The following is a 22,937-nucleotide window of genomic DNA, read 5'->3' as shown; positions in this document are numbered from 1 at the left end:
AATTTAATGGGTCTTGACAAGCAATTTTTAAAAACACAATAGAATACAATAGAAAATATCAGAGTGAATGTGCTACACATAATAAGGGTAAATTTTGTTCCATGAAACTTTTGTTTCAGTTGTGTGTGTGTGTATTGGGTTGCAATGTCAAATGTATTTTTTTTATTAAGGACCAAAAGGCAAAAAAATCATTGAAAAGTCACTGCAGTAGGCTATGTGTGCTATTAGGCTATTTCAAAATTTATTCGTCAAATCCTTTTTTAAAATATACCCAATTCCAGTTTAAAGTTTTACAATATTTATTAGTAAAGATATTTTTCAGTGACTTTCTGATAAGTAGTTATGTAACAGTTTCACTAAAATCCATCTTCTCTGTTTGGGTCATGTTAGTGGTGTGGATGAGATCTAAGTTACTATGTAAAGGCATTTAATAAAAGTAAGGATACATACACTAAATTTCATTTTATCTGAAATATCTAATGTTTAAGTACAGTTTTCTTTGAATCTCTGTGTAGCATTCACACAGCTTTTATTTGTGTCTCTCTTTTTAAAATATTTTTATTTATAAAAAAATTAATTTTTTTGCTAAGGAAGATTCACCCTGAGCTAACATCTGTGCCAATCATCCTATGTTTTGTATGTGGGTCACCACCACAGCATGGCCACCAATGAGTGGTGTAGATCCATACCCGGGAACTAAACCCAGGCCGCTGAAGCAGACAGAACACGCTGAACTTAACCACTAGGGCATGGGGCCGACCCCCTCTTTGTGTCTCTTTTTTAATGTCTAAATCCACTCTAATAATATAATACAATGCAAGGCTCAATTTCCTATCCTTCACATGTTGTTTGAGACAGAAGCATCATATTTTCCTGAAAAGCAAAGCATAAATATAGTGATAACGAGAGAGAGGGTGAGAGAACCCACTGATGAGAATATGAAGAATCTGAATTCGAGCTTTCTGTAACCAAATAGTGTTAATTGTGTTGATTTAACACGTAAACTTTTCTACGTTTCTTTTTTTCCCAGTAGTACATATTGTATGCTAATGCCTATGACTAATTTTCAGAATGCAGTTATTTATTAAAAGCATGCCGATTAGGAGACAACATACTAGAGTTTATATCTAATCAATTTAATTGTTTTATGATAGGCAAGAACTAATACAGCTTTATCAATTATATTATAGAAGTCAATTTAATTTACAACTTTATGTTTTAGTTTTCAAGATTTTCTACTTAATCATAATGACATAAACTGTATGAGAGAACATACTTGGACTAAATCTAACACAAAAACACAATTACCCAAAGCTACTTCCTTTCAAATAAATTTTCTTTAAAATGCTCTCAAGTTAACTGCTAAGAATCTCTTTAAATTTAGCTCCTTTTGGCCCTGCAGAGGCTAGGAACAACCCAATGGACTTAATTATAATTCTGTGAATTTCTGAAATAGCATAACTACTATAAGTTTCAAAAGCCATAAGAAAAATACAGATTTGCTTGCTTAGACTCAAGATGAAAAATACCATCTCCATTTGTTGTGAAGTTTGTCCAGAAATTCCTCACAGAGTTTACACGGACAGAGTCTGTGGCTCTGGCTATCTTAAGATAACTAAACTGAAGTTAATTTCACCAGCTTGTTTATATTTTCAAAACAGTCACAAGCTTGACAATATCAACCACCAACCAGCATGCACGCGACTGTTTGGTCTAAACTTTTGGAGTCTGCTCGTAATATCTGGAGATTTTTTAAAACAAAAAAATATTGGGGAAAATCCCCACCAATTTGCTTATTTGGCCACAAAAATTAATGACAGTCTTTTTCTCCCTGATGGTGAGATATTGGAGCACTTGTAGGGACCTTGCTTTTGTTGCATAGAGGATAGAGAAGATGACATATGTTGTCAAAGAATGCTCACTAGGAAGCCTCATGGACAACAGCACTTATTATCTCTTGGCTGGAGAAAGAAAAGTCTGGTTCAACCCCACAAAACGTGGGGAGTCCCAAATTCTAAATCATGAACAATCGACTAGCCAAGTGATGTTCTTCCTCCCATTCTGAATCACTGCACAACACCCACACAGATCCAGGGTTTAAAAGTTGCAGGCCTTAAAAAATAAAGGCTATTGGAAAATTAGGAATTTGGGTAAAAAGTGAGAATTAAATCTCAATTCTAGTACTGAACTCTGCTGGGTGATTAATGCTCACTGATAATTCCTTAATCACTGATAAATACTGGGAAAGCTAGAAAGAGCTTTGTGAATTTAAAAAAAATTGTAGGAGTTATAGACTCTGTACAATTATTTATGAATCATAACTAATGACTCAGTAAAACACAGCAGACAAGCGTGGCTATTTCTAATATAATGAAGTAAACTTATTTTTCTTATATACCATGACACTGAAAACTATAACCGAATTTTTTCTCACAGTCAGTTGTTTTTAGCATCATTAAAGACAATCTTAAAGTTCTTTGGGTGAAAATAACTTTTACATTGTGATTTTATATTTTTGTAAAGTGGAAGAGGCTGCTTATAAAAATGAAGGAAATTAATAAAACACACACTTAGTCAATAGGAATGTAGATTCTTATCAATAGCCAAAATAGAGTAAAACACTTAAAGATATATATACGCTATTCTTCTATCACAATCCTCATTTAAGGTTATTGGAATCTATATGTATTTTATATGTACATGTATATAGACAGTATACAGACTATATCTATATGTTTTTACATGTATATATACAGATACAGACAGACAGATAGATCTCTATGTGTATACATATGTGTGGAATCTAAGAAGGTTGAATTCGTAGACAGTAGAATGGTGGTTACCAGGGGTGGGGAGGTGGGGGAAATGGGGAGATGTTGGTCAAAGGGTACCAAGTTGTAGTTGTGTAGGATGCATAATTCGTAGAGATCTAGTGTACAGCATGGTGACTACAGTTAATAATACTGTATTGTATACTGGAAATTTGCCAAGAGCGTAGATCTCAGGTGCTTTCAACACACACACAAGCACACACACACACACACACAGTAACTAACTCTGTGATGGATGGATTGCATAGTTGCGTGGATATAGATGAATCACATATATGGATGTATTAATTAGCTTGAATGTAGTGATCATTACATATATGTAATATATGTGTATATCATATACACTATGTATATGTATATATATATCAAAACATCATGTTGTACATCTTAATTTTTATTTTAAAAAATAAAAATAAAAAGCTTATTGGATTTCTTCAGTGACAAATATACTAATCCCATTTCCCAGCTTTTAAAGTAAGTGAGAGGCATGCCAGGTGTTTACTCACTTATTAGATTGAAAATGCCTAATACTTACAGATTATAAACCTTTGAAGACTGAAATTATATATATATATTTTCCCTACTAGGTATTTTATAGAGCTTAGTAAAAAGTTATCTGTATATAGTAAAAAAAAATTGTCGGGTAAGTCAGCAGGTCTGAGAACTAATCAAGACCTTCCCCTAATTAACATGTGATATCCGGCAATTCACTTGACTTTTGTGCCTCAGTTTCCCCATGGTGAATTTCAGATAGCTTCACTGGATTGTAGTATGGATCGTCCTATATTAGTAGACAAATTACACATGAAGACACTTTGAGAGGGAAAAAAACATAGTCTGCTAACCATGCATGATAAAATTTTGTTGCTTCATAGCAATATTAGATTCTATGATAGTTTTGGGGAGAATAGAGATTTCTGCGTTTGAAACTGCTAACAAACTCGGGAGACCAAATACGTAATATCCAGGGAAACTTGATTTGAGATAGGGATTTGTGTTTGCTGCAAAATCCCATGCAGCTTTAGGTTCTCTTCTGGAAATCTTGTCAGAAATTGAGAATGACAGAAGCATTCTTTCTCAAAACTAGCCCACATGGGTCCTGATGTGGAGGCATCATGGGAGCTTAGGAAAAATCACTGACACATGTATGATGTACTGTCTTTCTTTTCTTGTTCTGCTAAGATTTCTGAGGCACTGAAGGTTTGTGTCTCTGCCCTGATGAGTTGTTTTGTGCCTTCCCTGGGGATGAACACCCATCCAGAGAGGTGAGGACACCAGCTGTCACTGTTATCAGTGGTTTTCAGGCCCCCATCGGGATCAAAGATAAACCTAGAAACACAAAACACCATGTTTTCCCTATTTGTGTCTATTTGAAAGCCAACAAGCCAACAATACCAAGTGATTTTTCTAGAAACACAGGTGCTACTAAGACGATGGCAAATTATATCTTCACTATTGTAATCAGACTTCACGTGAGTTGTCTATCTTCAGTTGGGATGAAAAGTTCTCGATGGCTTCCATAGTGTACTCATTTATAAGAGGACCTTGAATTTACATAGCACCTAAATAATCAAAAGCAGCAAATTACATACAGACTAAGAATCTATCGGCACTTTATCTTTAAGAATGGCAATATTAAGATAACAGATGAATTTTTCAATGCAGTCTAAAGAATTCAGAACATATTGCCTAATAAAAAAGAAATAGTGTGCATTGCAAATTTTAAGAACATCAAGAAAGAACAAATTATCACTGGAAAATTTCTGTGTTTGCTACTATCATGTTGTTTTGATCAGCAGGAAACCAATGAGGTCCTCCTCATAAGTTTTTTTTCTTAACATGGCAAAAAAATGTACTATACATGTTGTCACAAAACTTTGCTATAGACTAGAGTGAATGTGTTTCCAGGAAGGAGACAGCGCCCTATAGGGCATATCATGAAACTGGGGGAAAGCTGAAAAGACTCAAAACGGAGTGAACTACAGAAAGGAACGCATAGAGTTGATCTGTGCCCTATAAAATGCTGTGTGGCTCCCAGGGGAGAAGCCCTGGTGCTAACTGTGTCACCATCTGTTGAGAGACATGTGTCTATGCATATCCCAAAGGCCACCGTGGGATTTTTTGTGAATGGCCTTCCTAAATCTGGACAACTTACCATGTTTTGGACCCAAGTTCTTCTTTAGCCATTTTCTTTCTAAATTCCTAAAAGGCTGTGATAACAAATACAGTTCACCCAGGTTGGAAAGTGTGAATGGTGGTCCTAATTGTTACTTTCTTTGCACAACGCAGACAGCAGAAGATGAAAGCAATTTATTTTTAAATTATCTGCTTCCAGGATAAGATTGAAATTCAAATATACTTTCAGAATATATCCAGAGTGCAGCCACTTCTGCTTCCCGCCACTGCTATTGCTCTGGTCCAAGCCTCTGTCCTGCCTCACCTGGCTGGTGGCAATCGGCTCCCAGAAGGCCTCACGGCCATTGAGACCCAACAGACAGAGCACGCCTGCTAAAACCAAAGTCAGGGCAGGCCATTCCCTAGCTTAGAATCCTCCAGTGGCTCATAAGGTGATGTGTCCTTCTCGGAACAGACTCATTCTATCCATGGCAGAGTCCGTGTGGCACCGTGCAAAGCAGTTTGAAGTAAATGCAGGTGCTCACAAACCTTCATGATTCTGTGCCTGTTGTTACCTCTCCAAGCCTTCTGGATGTTCCTTGAATACACCAGCAGCTCCTGCCTCTGGGAATTTGAACACTCTTCCTCATATATCATGGTTTGCTCCCTCACCTCCTTCAGGTCTTTCCTCAACTATAACCTTAACACCAAGGCCTTTCCTATCTTCCTGATTTAAAATCGCATCCCTCCCAATATTCCCTATCCCCTTTCTATTTTTGTTTTCAGAAGTTTAATTAATAGACTTTTTTTTGTGTGTGTGTGAGGAAGATCAGCCCTGAGCTAACATCCATGCTAATCCTCCTCTTTTTGCTGAGGAAGACCGGCTCTGAGCTAACATCTATTGCCAATCCTCCTCCTTTTTTTCCCCCAAAGCCCCAGTAGATAGTTGTATGTCATAGTTGCTAGACTTTATTTTTTAGAGCAGTTTTAGGTTTAAAGCAAAAATGGAGCAGAAAGTACAGAGAGTTACCATATACCCCTCTCCACATCTACATGCACAGCCTCCCCCACTATCAACACCCCCAACTAGAGTGGTTCATTTGTTACAATCGATGAACCCACACTGACGTATCATAATTACCCAAAGTCCATAGTTTACAATAGGGTTCATTCTTGGTGTTGTACATTCTACGCATTCTGTGGGTTTGGACAAATGTAATGACATAGATATACCACTGTAGTATCAGACAGAGTAGTTTCACTGCCCTAAAAATCTTCTGTGTTCTACCTATTCATCTTTCCCTCTCCCCTCACCCAGGGCAACCACCGATCCTTTACTGTCTCCACAGTTTTGCCTTTTCTAGAACGTCATACAGTTGGAATCGTACAGTATGTAGACTTTTCAGACTGGCTTTTTTAACTTAGTAATATGCATTTAAGGTTCCTCCATGTCTTTTCATGACTTGACAGCTCATTTCTTTTTAGCACTGAAAAGCACTCCATTGTCTGGTGGTCCCCAGTTTATTTATCCATTCACCTACTGAAGGACATCTTGATTGCTTTCAGCCCTTCTATTTTTTTTCCTACATAGTGCTCATCACCATCTAACATACTTTTTACTCGACTGATTTATTTTTTGTCTGTAGCTCCCACTCCCAACTCTGGTATAACCTTTATGAGGGTGGAGGTTGCTATTTTGTTCTCTGCTATATCCCAGCACCTAGAACAGTGCTAGTGTATAGTAGATGCTCAAGAAGTATATGTTGAATGAAAGAATAATAAAAAGATATTTTACAAAAGGTACAAAAGTTACTAAATTTATCTCCAATTATATGCCACCACATAATATATAAAATATGTTTCTAGCTATACGAAGGTCATAGAGAATGTCTATCAGTGATGTATCTAAAGTGCTTAGCCCAGACCCTAGATCATAGTCATGATTCTTCAGATATTTGCTTTCTACAAAACTGTGAGCTCTTTGAGAGCAGAGACCTATTCTGCCTTATTCATCACTATATTCTGGGCATGAAGAACAATGCCTGGCACATAGTTGGTGCTCCAACAACATTTATTGGATGGATAATCAGTTTATCTCAATTTATTGGTTTTCTTAGTTTTATCTGTCAGGTGCTTTTAGTGAATCAAAGAGATGTTTAATAATAACTTATTTTTGAAGTAATGACTTAACCGTAATTTACCATGTTGTTTGATCCACCTCAATTGTAATTTACTTGCCATAATCTAAAAAAATAACATTATTATTTTATCTTCTCCATTGGTGCTACTAGTATGTTAGTTAAAGCAACGTCAGGAGAAAAAAATATTTACTTATGTGCAAACGTTTTATGAATGTATCACATACTAAGGAGTGATGAGAGACAGGAGAGCAAATTCTTCAATGGCTATGGATTTTGAATGGCCAAGGACTACTCAGTTCATAAAATTAAAGATGAAACTAAGTAAAAATAGGCCTTTTCGTGAAGTGGCAGATGTAGAAAGTCTCAGTAAAGACGTAAAATAGGATGACAGATAATTCTTTAGTAGATGTATCCTCCTGCCCTGAACAAAAAATAGTTAAAACAAGAGAGCCTCTATTTGAGGAAATATGGAAGGATGTATTTCACGAAGGTAAAAATATAACATCTTTATGGATGAATATAACATATGGTGAGTGAGGAAGTTCTTATAAACTTACCCATCGTTGTTAACATCTGATACTGCAACTGTATATCCAAAATAAGATGCCATCTGCAAAGGAAAACCATAATATGACATATTTTGTTTCAAAAAATCTTTTTCTTAGTCATCTCTCAATTTTCCCTGAAAGATTATCTCATTGCAGCACATTTTTGCATTTAAATTCATAGACTCTTGGACATGGACAGAGTCTTGGAGTCATTTAGTCTAACCTCTTACCTAGTGCATAATTTTCCCCTCAACACCCCTAACATCAGCTTGGACATCCTCTGGAGATGTTCAACAATCAGCCAATTCAATCTGTGGACACAATTATTAGAATGTTCTTCGCTAAAATTGGCCCCTCTGTAACTCCTAGTCCTTAATCCTACCTAGTTCTGCAATTTTGAAACTCACAGAATAAATCTAATTCTATTTCCATGTGAATCTCATGTGGAAATATTTTCAGCTGGTTCACCATCTTGGTCCCTCTTTCTCAGAGATATCCCATGTAATATCAAAGAAAAAATAATACCCCATGAGTGCACTGACAGGAGAAGAGTTGTGAGTAGGATGCACACTCTCTGCTTTGGGTTCTTTATATTATTGAAGCATAAAAAGGGTTTTAATTAGGGAGTAGACCATGTTTCAGTATCAATTCACATTGAATTTATTGTCAACTAGGCTTCCTAAGTCTTTTCTGAGTGTAACTAGTGTGTATAATCTCCCCACATTCTAGCTCTTAAGTTTTTGTGTTTCAACCTATGTTTTCAAGATTTATAATCTTTTTAGATTTGGCTCATAGTTTCGGCTTGCCAAGAGTTTTTGTTTCCATATTCTGCCATCCAATGCTTTAGCTGACTTAGATTCCCATCATCTACTAATTTCATCAGCCTACAATCCACTACAAGATGTGCTCCACCGAGGGCAGAGACTGGTTTGTGTTGTTCATTCTTCTATCTGCACTGCCTGACCAGTCTAGCTCAAAGTAGGTGCCAGGTGCCAGATACTCTTTGCAGAGGGAATGAATACATGAATTAACAAGTGTTACACAATAAATTAATTTTCCCACTTCTTTTCTCTATTCCAAACATATAACGATGCTATAGACTGAATGTTTGTGTGTCCCCCCCCACAAATTCATATGTTGAAACCTGATCCTCAATGTGATGGTGTTAGGAGGTGGGGCCTTTGGGAGGTGATTAGGTCATGAGGGTGGAGCCCTCATGAATGAGATTAGTGCCTTTATGAAAGAGACCCCAGAGAGCTCCCTTGTCCCTTCCACCATGTGAGGACACAATGAGAAGATGGCCATCTATGAACCAGAAAGTGGGCTCCCACCAGATACCGAATCTGCCTAAGCCTTGATCTTGGACTTCCCAGCCTTCAGAACCATGACATATAAATGTTTGTTGTTTTAGCCACCCAGTCTATGGTATTTTAGTTATAGTAGCCCAAACAGACCAAGACACAGGTGCCAGGTGCCAAATACTTTTTGCAGAGGGAATGAATGCATGAGTTAACTATGTTGTGCAATAACTCAACAACTCTGTCCTCCAACCTCTTTTCTCTATTCCAAATATATACAGTGACATTCTTATTCCTGGCGTGGCATTGTGTGGCTTTCAGTCAGGGGAATTTCATCATTTGTGTATTAAGTTCTGAGGTTCAAGATTGTAGAACTAGGTGGTATTGAGGATGAGACGTTATAGAAAGGCCAAATTTAACAATATTTAAAGAGCTTCTAATGATAAAAATGTAAAACAGGGGCCGGCTCTGTGGCTTAGCAGTTAAGTGCGCGCACTCCGCTGTTGGTGGCCCGGGTTCGGATCCTGGGTGCGCACCAACGCACCGCTTCTCCGGCCATGCTGAGGCCGCGTCCCACATACAGCAACTAGAAGGATGTGCAACTATGACATACAACTATCTACTGGGGCTTTGGGGGGAAAAAAACAAAATCTTTAAAAAAAAAATGTAAAACAGATCTGGGCAAAGGAGAAGTCTTGCCAAATTTTCATTAGGGCATTAATTATCACTGCTTGGAAAGAGTTGTTCAAAATTGATAAATCCATCCAACTTCACTATCATCCCACCCTTATTTCTCCATATTTAACATGAGTATCATGAGAGATGTTGTTAAATCCTTTGTTGAAGATTGCAGAGTAATGGGTAGACTAAAGCCCCAAATTTTGGGAGGAAAATGTCAAAAATGCTCTGTGTTCATTAAAAAACTCAAGTAATCAAAATTGCTTGACAAATGTATTGTTCCAAATTTATATCTCTACCTAAAAGTTGAGCATTTCAGGATCTTAAACCATGATTCTGAAGGCCAAGATGTAACTTGGCCAGATTCAAATGTGAGGCTTGCTAGAAGCTCAGTAACCTGGGTTGGAGGTTAGGAGAGAAAATTGGTTGCCCAGAGAAACTAATTCAACTCATGATCGGCTCCCTTAGATGGCAATACCACATTCATTATTTAAAGAAATGTGGCAAATTCCAACAGGTCACAATACCCAGGAAAACCCAGGGTGGTGGATGAAGTGTGACCTCAGGCCATGTTAGGTCAGGAGGATGACAGCAGCCTGTTTTCAGGCAATTGACCCATTCATAATAAGACCTCAGCCAGCCACAGTGGGTAAGGAGCAGTATCTAGCCCCCTGGGACAAACGGACCAGAACCAGACAGCTTGTCAACCTCCATATAATGTTGGGGTCAGGGGAGGGCTCCAGGCAGTGAGGAAGGGAGGCAGAGCCCAGGCCCACTGACTCTGCCCAATACAGTGGGACCTACGAGAAGCCTGTGTCTTCCCAGAGGGAAGGTGGGTACCCAGAAAACACCACCAGGCACATTACATACAGCGCCACAATATAACACCATTGCTCTCAGATCCCAGCCGTTAGTGGCATTTTGAGGAGCATATTCTGCCTTCATATCACTTATCACTATCTGAAATTATCATGGGCATTTATTTGCTTGTTAATTCACTGTTGACTCCCCAACTGTCTCTCCTGCCCCTGCACTGCTGCATGAGAGCATGAGAGCTAGGATCTTGTCTGCCTGATGCATGGTTACATTATTTAATAAATAAATATTTATTTTATGAACAAATAAATTACATGAATGTTACAATATACTATTAATACAGAGTGACATTCATTATTTGATATTAAAATGTCTTTACCTGTTCACCAGTGAAATTATGAATAAAGGTCATATCTGTAGAGTTAATGATTGAAACCTGAAATCATAGAAATTAGACAGGTTACATCACTGACATGGAAGTGGAGAACATTTTTTTAAATTACGATTTGAATCATTTTTAAATTTTCGTGAAGAGTGATAAATGGTTAGCTATATGTAAAACAAAAACGTAAGCACATAAGAACGATCTTAAAAAAAAATCCAATTGAACTTCTTATTTATGGTTAAGTCTGAGATCCTTTCAGACAAAAATGTATGCTTATTCATGTGAAGTAGAGAAATAAAATTTGAATTCAAGACTGTTGAGAGCAATTAATCTGATGATCAGTTAATTGATCTAATCAGGATTTTTTTGTCTAAATTCATTTCTGTGTATATGATTATGGCTTTCTGAAAAAAAAAAAAGAAATTTTAAAATGCTATCCATATAGCAAAAAATATTCCTTTTAATTCTCTTCAGCCAACCCAAAGTATATAAATATTACAAGTGTACTAGACTTTAAAAAAAAACACAACATTATTTAAAATCTAAGTTTTTCTTTTCATAAAGTCTATTTTCTTTTCCTATTTTGGTGCTAACTAGTTATAATGGGTTTGAACAGTATCCCTCCAAAGTTCATGTCTACCCAGAACTCAGAAGATGACCTTATTTGGAAATAGGATCTTTGCAGATGAAATAAGTTAAGGATCTTGAGATGAAATCATCCTGGATTTAGAGTAGGCCCTATATACAATGACTGGTGTCCTTATAAGAAAAGGAGAGGACACACATAGAAACAGGTGGAAGCAGTCCATACGAAGACCGAGGCAGAGACTGGAGCTGTGCTGCCACACACCAAGGAAAGGCAGGGGCCACTTGAGGCTGGAAGAGGTAAGAAGAATGCTCCCCTAGGCAAGCTAGAGGGAGCATGACCCTGCCAACACCTTGATTTCAGACTTCTGGCCTCTTGAACTGTGAGAGAATAAATTTATGTTGTTTTAAGCCACCCAGTTTGTGGTAATGCTATGGCAGCCCTAGGAAACTAACACACTAATGAAATAGCAATTAATCTTATTTCTACCATATGAGACATATTAAAATGCCGATCATCTCAACAATGGGATCCTCTGCAGTTATTCCTAGATTATGTACAAGGACAGGGCTGGCTTCACGGGTGTGTGACCTGTGCAGTGACACAAGGCCCCACGCTCACATGGGCCCTACCCTTGGTTTAATGCCCAGCTATCACTGTCTGGAAATTCTTAACAATTTTGAATAAGGGGCCCTGCATTTTCATTTTGCACTGGGTTCCACAAATCATGCAGCTGATCCTGCACATAGCTCAGAAAAAAACTAGCTGCCTTTTTAGTAAGCAAACAAGCAGGGATTAGTAGGGGCTCACTATTAAAGGGCATTTTAAAAGATGTAAAAGTTGTACGAAACAAAACATTTCTTGGCATATATAAGAAAATATCCTATGCTGCATTCTTAGTACTCACGTATCCAAAATTCTGTGCTCCTCGTGGAACTCCAGCAACCAATTCTGCTGATAAAAATAGTCATTTAGAAGGGGAATTGCAAATATACTTTAAAGCTGTACAACAAATCAGTTAGAGAGAGTGCTTTTTGAATGAGTGACCATCACGCGGACAGCTGGCAGTCTGAAGTCACGGTTTTGCCTTAGCTCTTGCTTCTGCTACAGAAAATAGGAAACAGAAGACAGAAAGTCATCCTTTGAGATTCACCAGTCGCCATCACCAGTCTCCAGGTGTTTCTGCCTCTAGAATATAAGCCTGGCTTCTCAGGTCTGTGTGCGATTTGTTGGTTCAACTTTTCCTTCGATTTCTCCAGATTTCACTGTGGTAACATCTTTTGTACTGGTGTAAAAAGTAAGAGCTCCTGTCACACTAACGTTTTAAAGTGATTTTGTTTACCTAAGGAAAAGCCACATATCGTAAATGATATAAGTCTGACCCCCGGAACTGTTTGTTGGCAGCAGAATTAGGTGGCAACCTGGCGGCCAAGGGTACACCCCAGGAAGGAAGCTTCAATAACACAGATAGAAAAAGCAACTCTGGGGGAAGGTGGCAGCATATTCCAATGCACAATGATTGGGCTTTAGATTCAGAAAGTAGTGATTTTAGTCCTTGGGTCTGCCACGTACCTGGGATGAGTCATTGAACCTAATTTTTTTCCCAGTCATTTGCAATAGGTGGGAGTTGGAATCACTGATTACCAAAGATTTTTCCAGCTTGCATTTTTAAAAGTCTAAACTCTCCTTTGATTCACTGGGGTTAAAAATGTAGTTTAATTTAAAGAAGAGCTTGGAAGAGAGTCCCCTTCCATTCAAATTTCCCTTCCCCCAATCCTGCCCCTAAAGGGATAGCACAAATTCCAGCGTGAACTCTATCTGGTGTGCTGAGCTCTAGCAGAGCTGGGTGCTCACGCTGATGGCATTAATAATCAGAGAAGATTCATTTGGGGTTAAATGTTGGACTTTTCAGTCGCAAGTTCACTCATTCAATTAATTATTTATAGGCAACCATAGGATACAGCAGTGAACGAAACAGACTAAATTCCCTGCTCTCACGGAATTTATACTCTAGTTGGAAGAGGCCATCAATTTAAGAAATAGAGTCAATTAAATGGTATATTAGAAGGGGATACGTATCCTGGAGAAAAACTAAGCAGTAAAATGGTAGAGGGAGTGCTGGAGTTGGGATGGGGAAGGACTTGTGATTTATTAGGGTAGCAGTGAAGGACTTAGCAAGAAGGTGACCCTTGAGCAAAGACTGAAGAAAGTGAGGAAGTAAACATTATGGAGATCTGGGAGAAGGATGTTCTAGTCAGAGGGAACAGAAAGTGCAAAGGTCCTGAGGTAGAGGTGTGTCTGGAGTATTCATAGAACAGCAAGGAGGCCAGGGTGGCTGGAGGAGAAGGAGTGAGGAGTAAAGGAGTAGGAGATGAGGTCAAAGTACTTAGCAGCCGCATGAATAGAGTCTCTCAGATCATTGTGAAGATGAATTTTAGACTGAAGGAGTTGGGAAGTCAATGGGAGCAAAGAAGTTACACGATCTGACTTCTGTTTCTAAAGGACCACTTTGGCTCCTGGATTTAGGGTCGACTACAAGCGGGCAAGGCTGAAAGCAGGGACCAGTTAGGAAGCTACTGCAACAATGCAGGTGGGGACTCGGATCAGAGGAGAAGCTGTGGAGGAGGTGAGAGGTGGTCCTATTCTGGCTGTATTTTGAGTTTAGTTAGCAGGATTTGCTCGTGGATTGCATATGGATGGGATGTGAGAGACATAGCCCCGTCCAAGGCTGACTTCCAAGGTTTTTGGCTTAAGCAACCGGGAGGATGGCATTGTCACTTATTGAGATGGGGATGATGGAGGGTAGAGCATGTTTCAGTGGGAAGGTCAGGAGTTCAGTTACGAGCATATTAAGTTTGGGATCGCTATTTAAATAGATATGTTGAGTGTTGAGTAGAGGTTCTAGATCTTACACTGAATTCCAGGTTCATGGATACACGTATGGATGTAACTCTACCTGTATCTATACATGTATCCATGAACCTGGAATTCAGTGTAAGCTGGAGAAATACATGAACCTGGAATTCAGTATAAAAGCTGGAGAAATACATGAGACTGGATGAAATGACCAAGAAAGAACTCAAAGAGTCAAGAAAGAGTCCAAGTATTTAGCCCTGGGACATTTCAATGAGTAGAGGGAAATTAAAAGGAAAACAATAAGACAGATGGAGACAGGGTTGCCAGTGTTTGATAAGCCAAGTGAAGAAATGAAGAGGGAGCGATCAACTCTGTCAAATGCTCCTGACAGTCTAGGAAGATGAGCTGCACGGAGGCCACTGGTTTGCTTGGCAAGAGCAGTTTCAGTAGAGTGGTAGGGGTCCAGCCTAATAGTGATGAGTTTAAGAGAAGGGGAGCCAAGGAACTGACAGACAGAGATACAGGCAGAAAAGAGTGACAGCTCTTTTGAAGAAGAGATATACAGGTGGTAGATGGACGTGCAAGTGGGATAAGAGATTTTTTTTTTAAGATGGGAGAAATAAGAGTATGCTTGTATGTTGGTAGGAAAAATTGATAATGTGAGACACAGGATCAAGAATTCCTAAAGTCCCGTCCCTGAGTTACAAGAGGGGATGGTTATCTTTAGACAGGAGCATGAATAGTTTAACTATAGCAACAGGAGGGAAGGTGAAGCATGTTCTTGAAGAATAAAACAGGGCTCAGAAAAACTAAGCTATCTGGACAGATTTCCAGGAAAGCTATCTGAACTGGTAGCGCACTACTCAGTTTTCAATAATCTTTATTATGAATTAAATTCTCCTGGCACCTAAAAACAGACCACAATCACATATAACGGAGTTGACTGATTTCAACATCAGGCTTGTCAACCAGGAAAGATTAAGGGGTATTATGCCATTTGAGATACTTGGCAACCACTACTTCTCGCATCCCACAAACATTCAGAATTTTGTTTAAAAAAAAAAGAAATCAATGATCACATTCAGTAACTTTGGAATCTGCAACCTCATATGGCCACAACACTAGGGAATTATTAGATGTAATGTTGATTAAAAATGTTCATAATCATTTAAAAACAATCAAGACAGTTAAATTGCTTGGAGTTTAGGGCAAATTAGGAGAACTGTCACTCAACTACAAAAATATTCAGTTGGGAGGAAAAATGAGAGACTTTTCTTAGATCCATTCCAATAACTCATGGCAAAACCTTCAGAGGTCTCTTAATATCAATAATATGTTCAGGAAATTTTAGATCCCTGGCCTCAAAATATATGACTTGGACGTCAACCCCGCTAGCAAGAAGCAGAAAGGAGGCTAGCGTTTATTGAATGTCTTCTACCCACTGGACAATGTGCCATCTTCTTTATAATATTTCCCTCACTTAACCTCTCAAAAGTAGGCATTCATATCCCCTCTTGATATGTGGAGAAACTGAGGCTTAGAAAGGTTTGGTCACAGTACATAGTTGGTGCCTAGTAGAACTCAAGAACTGACAGCAAAGCCAACATTCTTTCCACCACATCAAATGACCTTCCCAGAATTGGTTAGGGCTAGATCCCTTTCTTGGATTTTAGCTCACCATATCTGACTTTAAAATGAGAACGGAAGATCTTAACCTTTTTTGAGTCATGAACACATTTGAAAAGTAGATGAAAGTTATGGATCGTCTCATCAGAAAAATTCACAACATATAAAACCTTGCATATAATTTCTAGGGGTTCAAATCCCATGAAATCCATCCACGTAGCACCCAGAGTCCAAGGATTCCATATTACAGAGATCTCATCTCGAGGACATGTAGTTGCTTCCTGTTTTTCCATAGAATTCCCACTCCTTCTAGTCTAATTAAGTAAATAGTGAACATGGGCAGTTTAGACTTGGTGTGGTCTGATGAATGAATCATGATCTCTGAGAGAGCCGTTACTTTAGATATCCATAAATCATTTAAAACTTGGACCCATTTTCTAGACATTTCTGAGATTCTATGGAAAACCACTATGATTTTCTACCATCTTTCCCTATGACCTGCTGTCATGCATCATTGTTAATTTCCTTGGGTCAGAAGTAAATGCTTTTCTAGAGAGCTTTCCAACTACAGTCCTAAGGTCACGTTTAAAAATCATTTGGCATATTTTATAGTTTCCTTTGCTAAATCACCGAGTGATTGTAAGATTTGAATTTTTTAAGGTACAAGTTATTCAATTTTATCTCTTATGGCCCCTAATCCAAAGCTTCTTTCTTATTACAGCTAATATTTAAATAGTACTTATTATGTATCATGCATCGTACGGTTTCATGAATATATAGGAATAACTTGTTTAATCCTCACAAGAATCCTATGATGTAGATGATGCTATCATCACCACCACCATCATCATCATCCTTCTTTTAGGAATAAAGAAATGGAGGTACTGAGATGTTAGGTAACCAGGTCACAGAGCTAGTAAGTGGCAAAATCGGGGTTTAAATCCAAGTGGTCTAGCTCCAATGCCCATGCTTTTAACCACCACAACAGACTGTCTTTTAATATATTGAAGAAAAAAATGATGGAAAGAGAGGACCTTTAAGAATTAGCTTGTATTTAAAAGAAAAATGTTTTTTTAAAGGAAAAAAAACCTGTTTTCAACCTCTACCCAACTGCATAAAGAATGTTTTATTCTTTATGAATTTCTGCTTTGTATGTCTTGTCAACGTGAAACCATTTAAAGAGCTGTGAAGATTCCTAGAGATGGCCTTATTTCATTTACTGTTAATTCACTGTGAATTAGTTAAAACACATTAGTGAAAAGTAGTTAATGTTCACATGAAACAAGATGGAAAATGGCAAATATTGATTGATGTCATTCGATAAATATTACTAGCAAAGTAAAAGCAACCATTTATTGTCTTGTATATGATAGGTATTGCTATGGACTGAATGTTTGTGTCCTGAAATTCATATGTTGAAACCTAACCCTCAGTGTGATGGTATTAGAAGGTGGGGCCTCTGGGAGGTGATTAGGTCATGAGGGTCGAGTTCTCATGAACGGGATTAGTTCTATGCTTAGAACTTTATTCTAGCACTTACTACAATTTTTAATCAGGTATTTTGTGTTCATTGTTTAATGTCTGTTGGCCCCACTAGACTGAAAACTCTGAGATTAAGGACCATTTATTCACCTCTGTGTGCTCAACATTTAACACATAGCCTGGTGCGTAGTAGATGCTCAAAAAAGTAACTGATGAATAAGTGAATGATAAATGCCTTACGAGAGAGATAAATGAGATGATATAGAAGTTTACAGAAGGAAGCTAAAGAAGGATTGCCGGAAGGATGATATTTGAAATTGGCCTTAAAAAAAAAAGTAGCATTTGGCCACTGGATGATGAGAATAGATATAGAATAAGAAGATTGAAACCACAGAAGACAGAAGGTGAGGGGCACATATGAGAATAAGATTAGTTTGTTCTGTTATTTTGGGTTTGGGCATGCCCAAAGGGAAAAAGGCAATAACGTGGAGATGTTGGGTTGGAGTCAGGTGGGGAGTTTAGTCTGGACATGTCCAATATGAGATCCCAGAAATTAAAGATGAGGGATCTTGATTTCTCAAATTTGATCTGTCACTAACAGTATGGCTTTTGTCTAAGTCATTTAATCATCTGTATTTTTTTCATTCATTCATGGGACTATTGGACTAATTTATTATTGCTTAACTATATTTCATAAAGATTGATGTTCATTCTTATGAAATTCTTTGAGACCTAAAAATAAAAATCCATGCCAAAGTGTATTCTTTTTCTACAAAATATTATCATATACATTCTGGGATTCCATTTATATACATTTTGTGTAGCAAAGAAAATTACATTTGTAAAAGGACTTTTTGGGTCATTTTACCTTTCTCCCATGCTTTATAAATGACTTAAATTCAATAATGTCTCTCACCTTGCTGAGAGTCTCCAGTAAATTCCCCAGCAGCAACTGAATATCCTGTTTTAAAGAAAAGAAACAAACTAATCACGTGTTTGAAGGCATTACAGATGAGCTATGTATCCAGAAAAATGAAAGAACTACCATACTATTGCTTTGTGTAGAAATCTCAACACATTGTATCAAAAAATTTAGGGTTCTATAAAGGGAAAAATTAATCAAACCAAAATGAACACTTTTAAACTAAATCCTAGAAGCATAATAGATCTATTTCTGAGCATGGCAACACAATCAGATTCTGAGGTCCCTTTTTAAAGCAGGAATGCTTCATAACCCACCTTAAAGTGTAAATGGCGGCTGTTGCATTCTAAGAGTAGATGATTCACTATAATCAGACATGACACTCTGAAAGGTATCTTTTGTGCTCAGGTTTTGCTATTTCTGATCACCAACAAGGACACTTCCTAATTCCTTTAATGATGGTTTTCCACAAATTTCACTTAGCTTTAAAGTGCGGTGAGGTGACAAACATAACTACAATTTTTTAAAATTCATTAAATAATCAAAATGCCAACAGGATACCAAAGATGGGAAATGATAGCGGTGAAACGACATTGTGTGGTTTGCACACAATAAATTTTGAGAACATTTTAGCAACTGGCAAGTCTCTTGCTGTTGCTCTAGAAACTGGAAAGAGCTTCTAGCATGTTGCCCCTGTAGTATTGGGCAGCCCCACTATAACATAGGGTCTACTAATGGCAAATTAATTTATGTGCAAGAGACTGTTATGGAGCCTATAAAATAGCTGTCAAATCATGTTAGCTATACTTCATGGCTGAATTAAAGGAAAAGAAAAGAAGGTTAAGAGTCCACTCTAAGCTAACAAGAAAAGAAAATTTGCATAAGATACCAAATAATATCAGTAAGTGAAGAATAAAATTTGCATCTACATTTAATATGTTTGTCTCTCGAAAAACCACAAATGTCTTGAGCACAGATCTCACCAAGGTAACTGTCATCGTAGGAAGCCGGAGCCACTTCTGTCTGTTTTTCTCCAGCCAATTTCCTGAGAATATCCTTGAATGAGTAATTTGCAATGATATCGGCAATACTGGCAGTGATCACCTGACCTGTGTTCAAACAAATTAATACATTAACCAAATGAATGCAAGAGGCAGGCCCTCCCTCGGCAGACACAGAACATCTGAACAGCACGTACTCCTTGAAAACGATCATGGAATTACTTGCATTTTCGATGAGAAATTTTCCTGCCTGCCACTAAATTGCAAGGTAAAATTGGTTACATCTGGCTAGAGCTTTCCATTCTATTCTAGAATATTCTAGCTAAGAGAAACATCATCTAGCTTTGAGATCATCTAGCCAAAATATAACTTCTTACAGGTGGGGAAACTGAGGCTCAAAGCACTTGAGTGCATTCTCTAAAGTCATGTGGTTTTGCTGTTAGGATATTTGGCATTACAACCAAGATCTCCTTGGACATTCTAATACGACTTCTTGTGTTCTCACAAAATACAGATGTATTATGTCTAAATCACTTAATTAATAGATTGTGAAACTATGTTAAAGGAAGGAATTACATAATCTTTGAGTCATTTACTTGTTATGCTAAAAAGGTATACAAAAAGCATAAAATTATGACAATGGAAAGTAGTGAGGTCCAGTAAGATCCAGAATTTTAGCAAAAAAGAAATCTACGGCCACCAACATGGATGTGATAAGAACTTTGGCTAATCTCTCTCAAATGAGGTCATCATCAGAAGTCTTGAAATATGATTGTATTGGAATGGACAAGAATCAAAAGATGGCCAGCAATTTCCCGCTACAATTTTTATGTATTCCCATATTTATTATGGACCTCTAAGGAAAAAGTGTGATCTCATGCTCTATGGGGGAAAACTGAAGGAATGCTTTCAAGAGACTAATATTTAATATTAATTTTAAAGCTAAATTATTCTTTGGGAATTCACACATAATTCCCACAGTCTTTCTGTCTGAAGTCCAGAAAGAATAAAAACTGTCAAACCAGGCCATAAATATTTCCAAGCGACTGTGCCTGAAATGACTGGTCTTACGTTAAGACACCGGTTATTTACACATGAATTTATGAACAATATCTGTAGAATTTGTCAATTTTCTCTGAGTTAAAGCTAAATCTTCCCTTCCTCCCTCTCACATACATACCGCCTTTGCTGGTTTCCTTTAGCTGCTTCTATAAACATTATAATCTTCAGACTGAACAAAATTTTAAATTATCTAGCTCAGACAAATGCTTCTATATCCCCTTGACATGGCTAATTGTCAGCAAATCATCTCTATCAGACATTTTTCAATTTAAGGAAAGGAAAGAATTATGTGAAATTAATCAAGTGCATAGAAGATAATCTTTTTAAACACACGTGATTTTTATTTTATATCCAACCACTGCATAAAATACATTGTTTTTCAGATCGCAAAACAATTTTTAAATGCTGAAATGTTAATTATTTGATGTTCATAGTTGTATATGTATGAATTAAGCTTAACAGTAATTTCATATAAAATCTTACAAATCCATCTCTCCCGTATCTTTCCCATTGGCTTTTAAATATGTTCAGGTCTCTTCCATTAAAAAAAATCCTCACTCAACTATTCATCTCTCTCAGATTCTATTCTATCTTTATCCTAAACTTTACAGCCCAAATTCAGTCTGTATTCTCAGTAAGATTCCAGTGTCCTGTCTACACCCATGGCTTCAGTTATCACCAATACGCAAGTGATGCAAGTTTTATTTCAGCCTCGCTATCTTTTCTGAGCTTAAGCCCATACACCTAACTACTTAGGTCAAAACTCTTGGATATCTCAAACATTTTCACACTCAACATAACCTAAAAACTTATCATCTTCCCTCTCCAACTCTGTTCTCTTCCAGAGTTCTCCATCTCAGTGAGTGGGACCCACTTATAACCATTCAGTTGCAAAAGTCGGAAACACATCCTTGTTGTCATCCTCCCTTCCCTCAACCCCATATATACAATCCATCAACTAGGCTGTTTACTTTGCTTCCAAAGCATCTCTCAAATTTCTCCTCTTTGCCAATCTGTACCATCACCCCTCGAAGAAGCAAACATCTTCAGCTGACTCTTACAGCTAGTTTATCTTATAAACTTAAAACTAGGTTATAACATTATAACCAGCTTGCCAAGACTTCACTTTGGCCAACTTCCAACCCATTTTCCATACTGCAGCCAGAATGATCTTTTCAAAACACAAATTTGATCAGAGCATCCCACGCTTAAAACTCGCCAATGGTTTCCCATTATTCTCAGGACAAACAACACATTCTTACTCCAGCTAAGCCCATCCATGTAAACTTCTACAATCCGCTAGGGGTTTCTCATTGATTTAGAATAAAGATAAAACTGCTTATCTTGGCCTGCAAGCCCACATGGGGGGTGGGGCCACTTCAAACCATCCCACAGCTCTTCCCTCCTCACTTAACTCTGGCCATTCTCACTTCACTGCACTTTTTTATGCCATAGGACATTTTCACACAGTCGCCCATCTCTTCGCCTAGGTAACCCTACTCAAGGTTCAGATCTCAGTTCAGGGTCGCTGGCTTCCAAATTAGTTGACCTTAGGGCTGCTGCTGGCCTGTGGAACACCTTTATGAGAATTAGAAGATGTCATCCCCTCTGGCAGGTGCTCTACTGCACCTCGGTTCAGGGCTCCCTAAACAGAACACAGGTTGTATTCAGCTCTCTGTCAGCCAGTGTGCAGAGGACAAAACACACCTGCAGACAGCCACTCTGGAGAAGCCTTCCGTCCTCTCACGGCCCCCCCACGACACACCTTTCCTTCATAGAGAATATCACACCAGGAGTCTCTCAGGTACTTGTATGAGTGTTCCACTAACACCTGCATCTTCCCCCAGCTATTAACCTCCGTGAGGGTAGGAACAACGTCTGTTTTCACTCATCATTGTATCCCCAGCATCTAGCACAAAACCTGCCATAGCCTCAATAAATATTTGGTGAATAAATGAATTAAACTGCAACAGTATTTTAAAATATCATTTACATAACAAAGTACAATTTGAAATGATGCTTCATTCATTTGAAAAACTATGAATATGGATATAAAATTAACATAGTAAAAAGTGAGCATTTGATGTTACTTCCGCTTCATCTCCTTGTTTGTAACATTTCTTCTCTGCTAACAGAACATACCTTGCCAATAAAAACTCCCAGGTCCTCCTACTATAAGGTCTCCGTTCTACAAAACAGAAACAGTAACAACAATTAGAAAACAAAAATTGAGGTTTTTTTTAAGGGGTGATAAATCATTGTTAATAAGTACTGCCCTAACAATTCGTTATACATAAAAAAGCAATTTTTAAAGAGGCCCTTATATCTGAGTCCTGTAGGTCATTTTCTTTCCTTTTTTGCTTTCAATTATTTAGTACGTTATATTAAATAATTTTGACTCAATTAGGTAAGTTGAATTTTCTCTTCTGAGAATACATAAATTCAGCTTTAGGGCACTGCCTCAGATAAGCAAAATATCTCCATGTTGAAGGCTATGCAATTTAGCAGACATGGTCTTTTGAGCTTTGGGTGATAAAAAGAAAATTCAGTTCCTATTTATCTCAAGGCCACAGTCATGCCTATTTTTTCC

General features: G+C 37.8%; 1 protein-coding gene across 2 annotated transcripts in view; it reads right to left on the bottom strand.

Moving 5' to 3' along the window:
• Window positions 1-22,937, bottom strand: part of ITGA8 (integrin subunit alpha 8) — a 163,284-nt gene that overhangs the window by 106,325 nt on the left and 34,022 nt on the right. The window contains exons 6-11 of one of the 2 annotated variants that reach the window (XM_087420790.1): window positions 22,490-22,535; window positions 19,268-19,393; window positions 18,279-18,323; window positions 12,306-12,352; window positions 10,807-10,863; window positions 7,645-7,697 (exon numbers count right to left, since the gene is read on the bottom strand). In XM_087420790.1, the coding sequence (XP_087276916.1) occupies window positions 7,645-7,697; window positions 10,807-10,863; window positions 12,306-12,352; window positions 18,279-18,323; window positions 19,268-19,393; window positions 22,490-22,535 (374 nt within the window). The remainder of the gene's footprint in view (window positions 1-7,644; window positions 7,698-10,806; window positions 10,864-12,305; window positions 12,353-18,278; window positions 18,324-19,267; window positions 19,394-22,489; window positions 22,536-22,937) is intronic. The other variant, XM_004425338.3, reaches the window with a different exon arrangement.

This window comes from Ceratotherium simum, chromosome 32 (assembly GCF_057802395.1).
Source record: "Ceratotherium simum simum isolate JZ-2026a chromosome 32, ASM5780239v1, whole genome shotgun sequence".
NCBI classification, from domain to species: Eukaryota; Metazoa; Chordata; class Mammalia; order Perissodactyla; family Rhinocerotidae; genus Ceratotherium; species Ceratotherium simum.
This window is presented reverse-complemented; position numbering and strand designations above follow the sequence as displayed.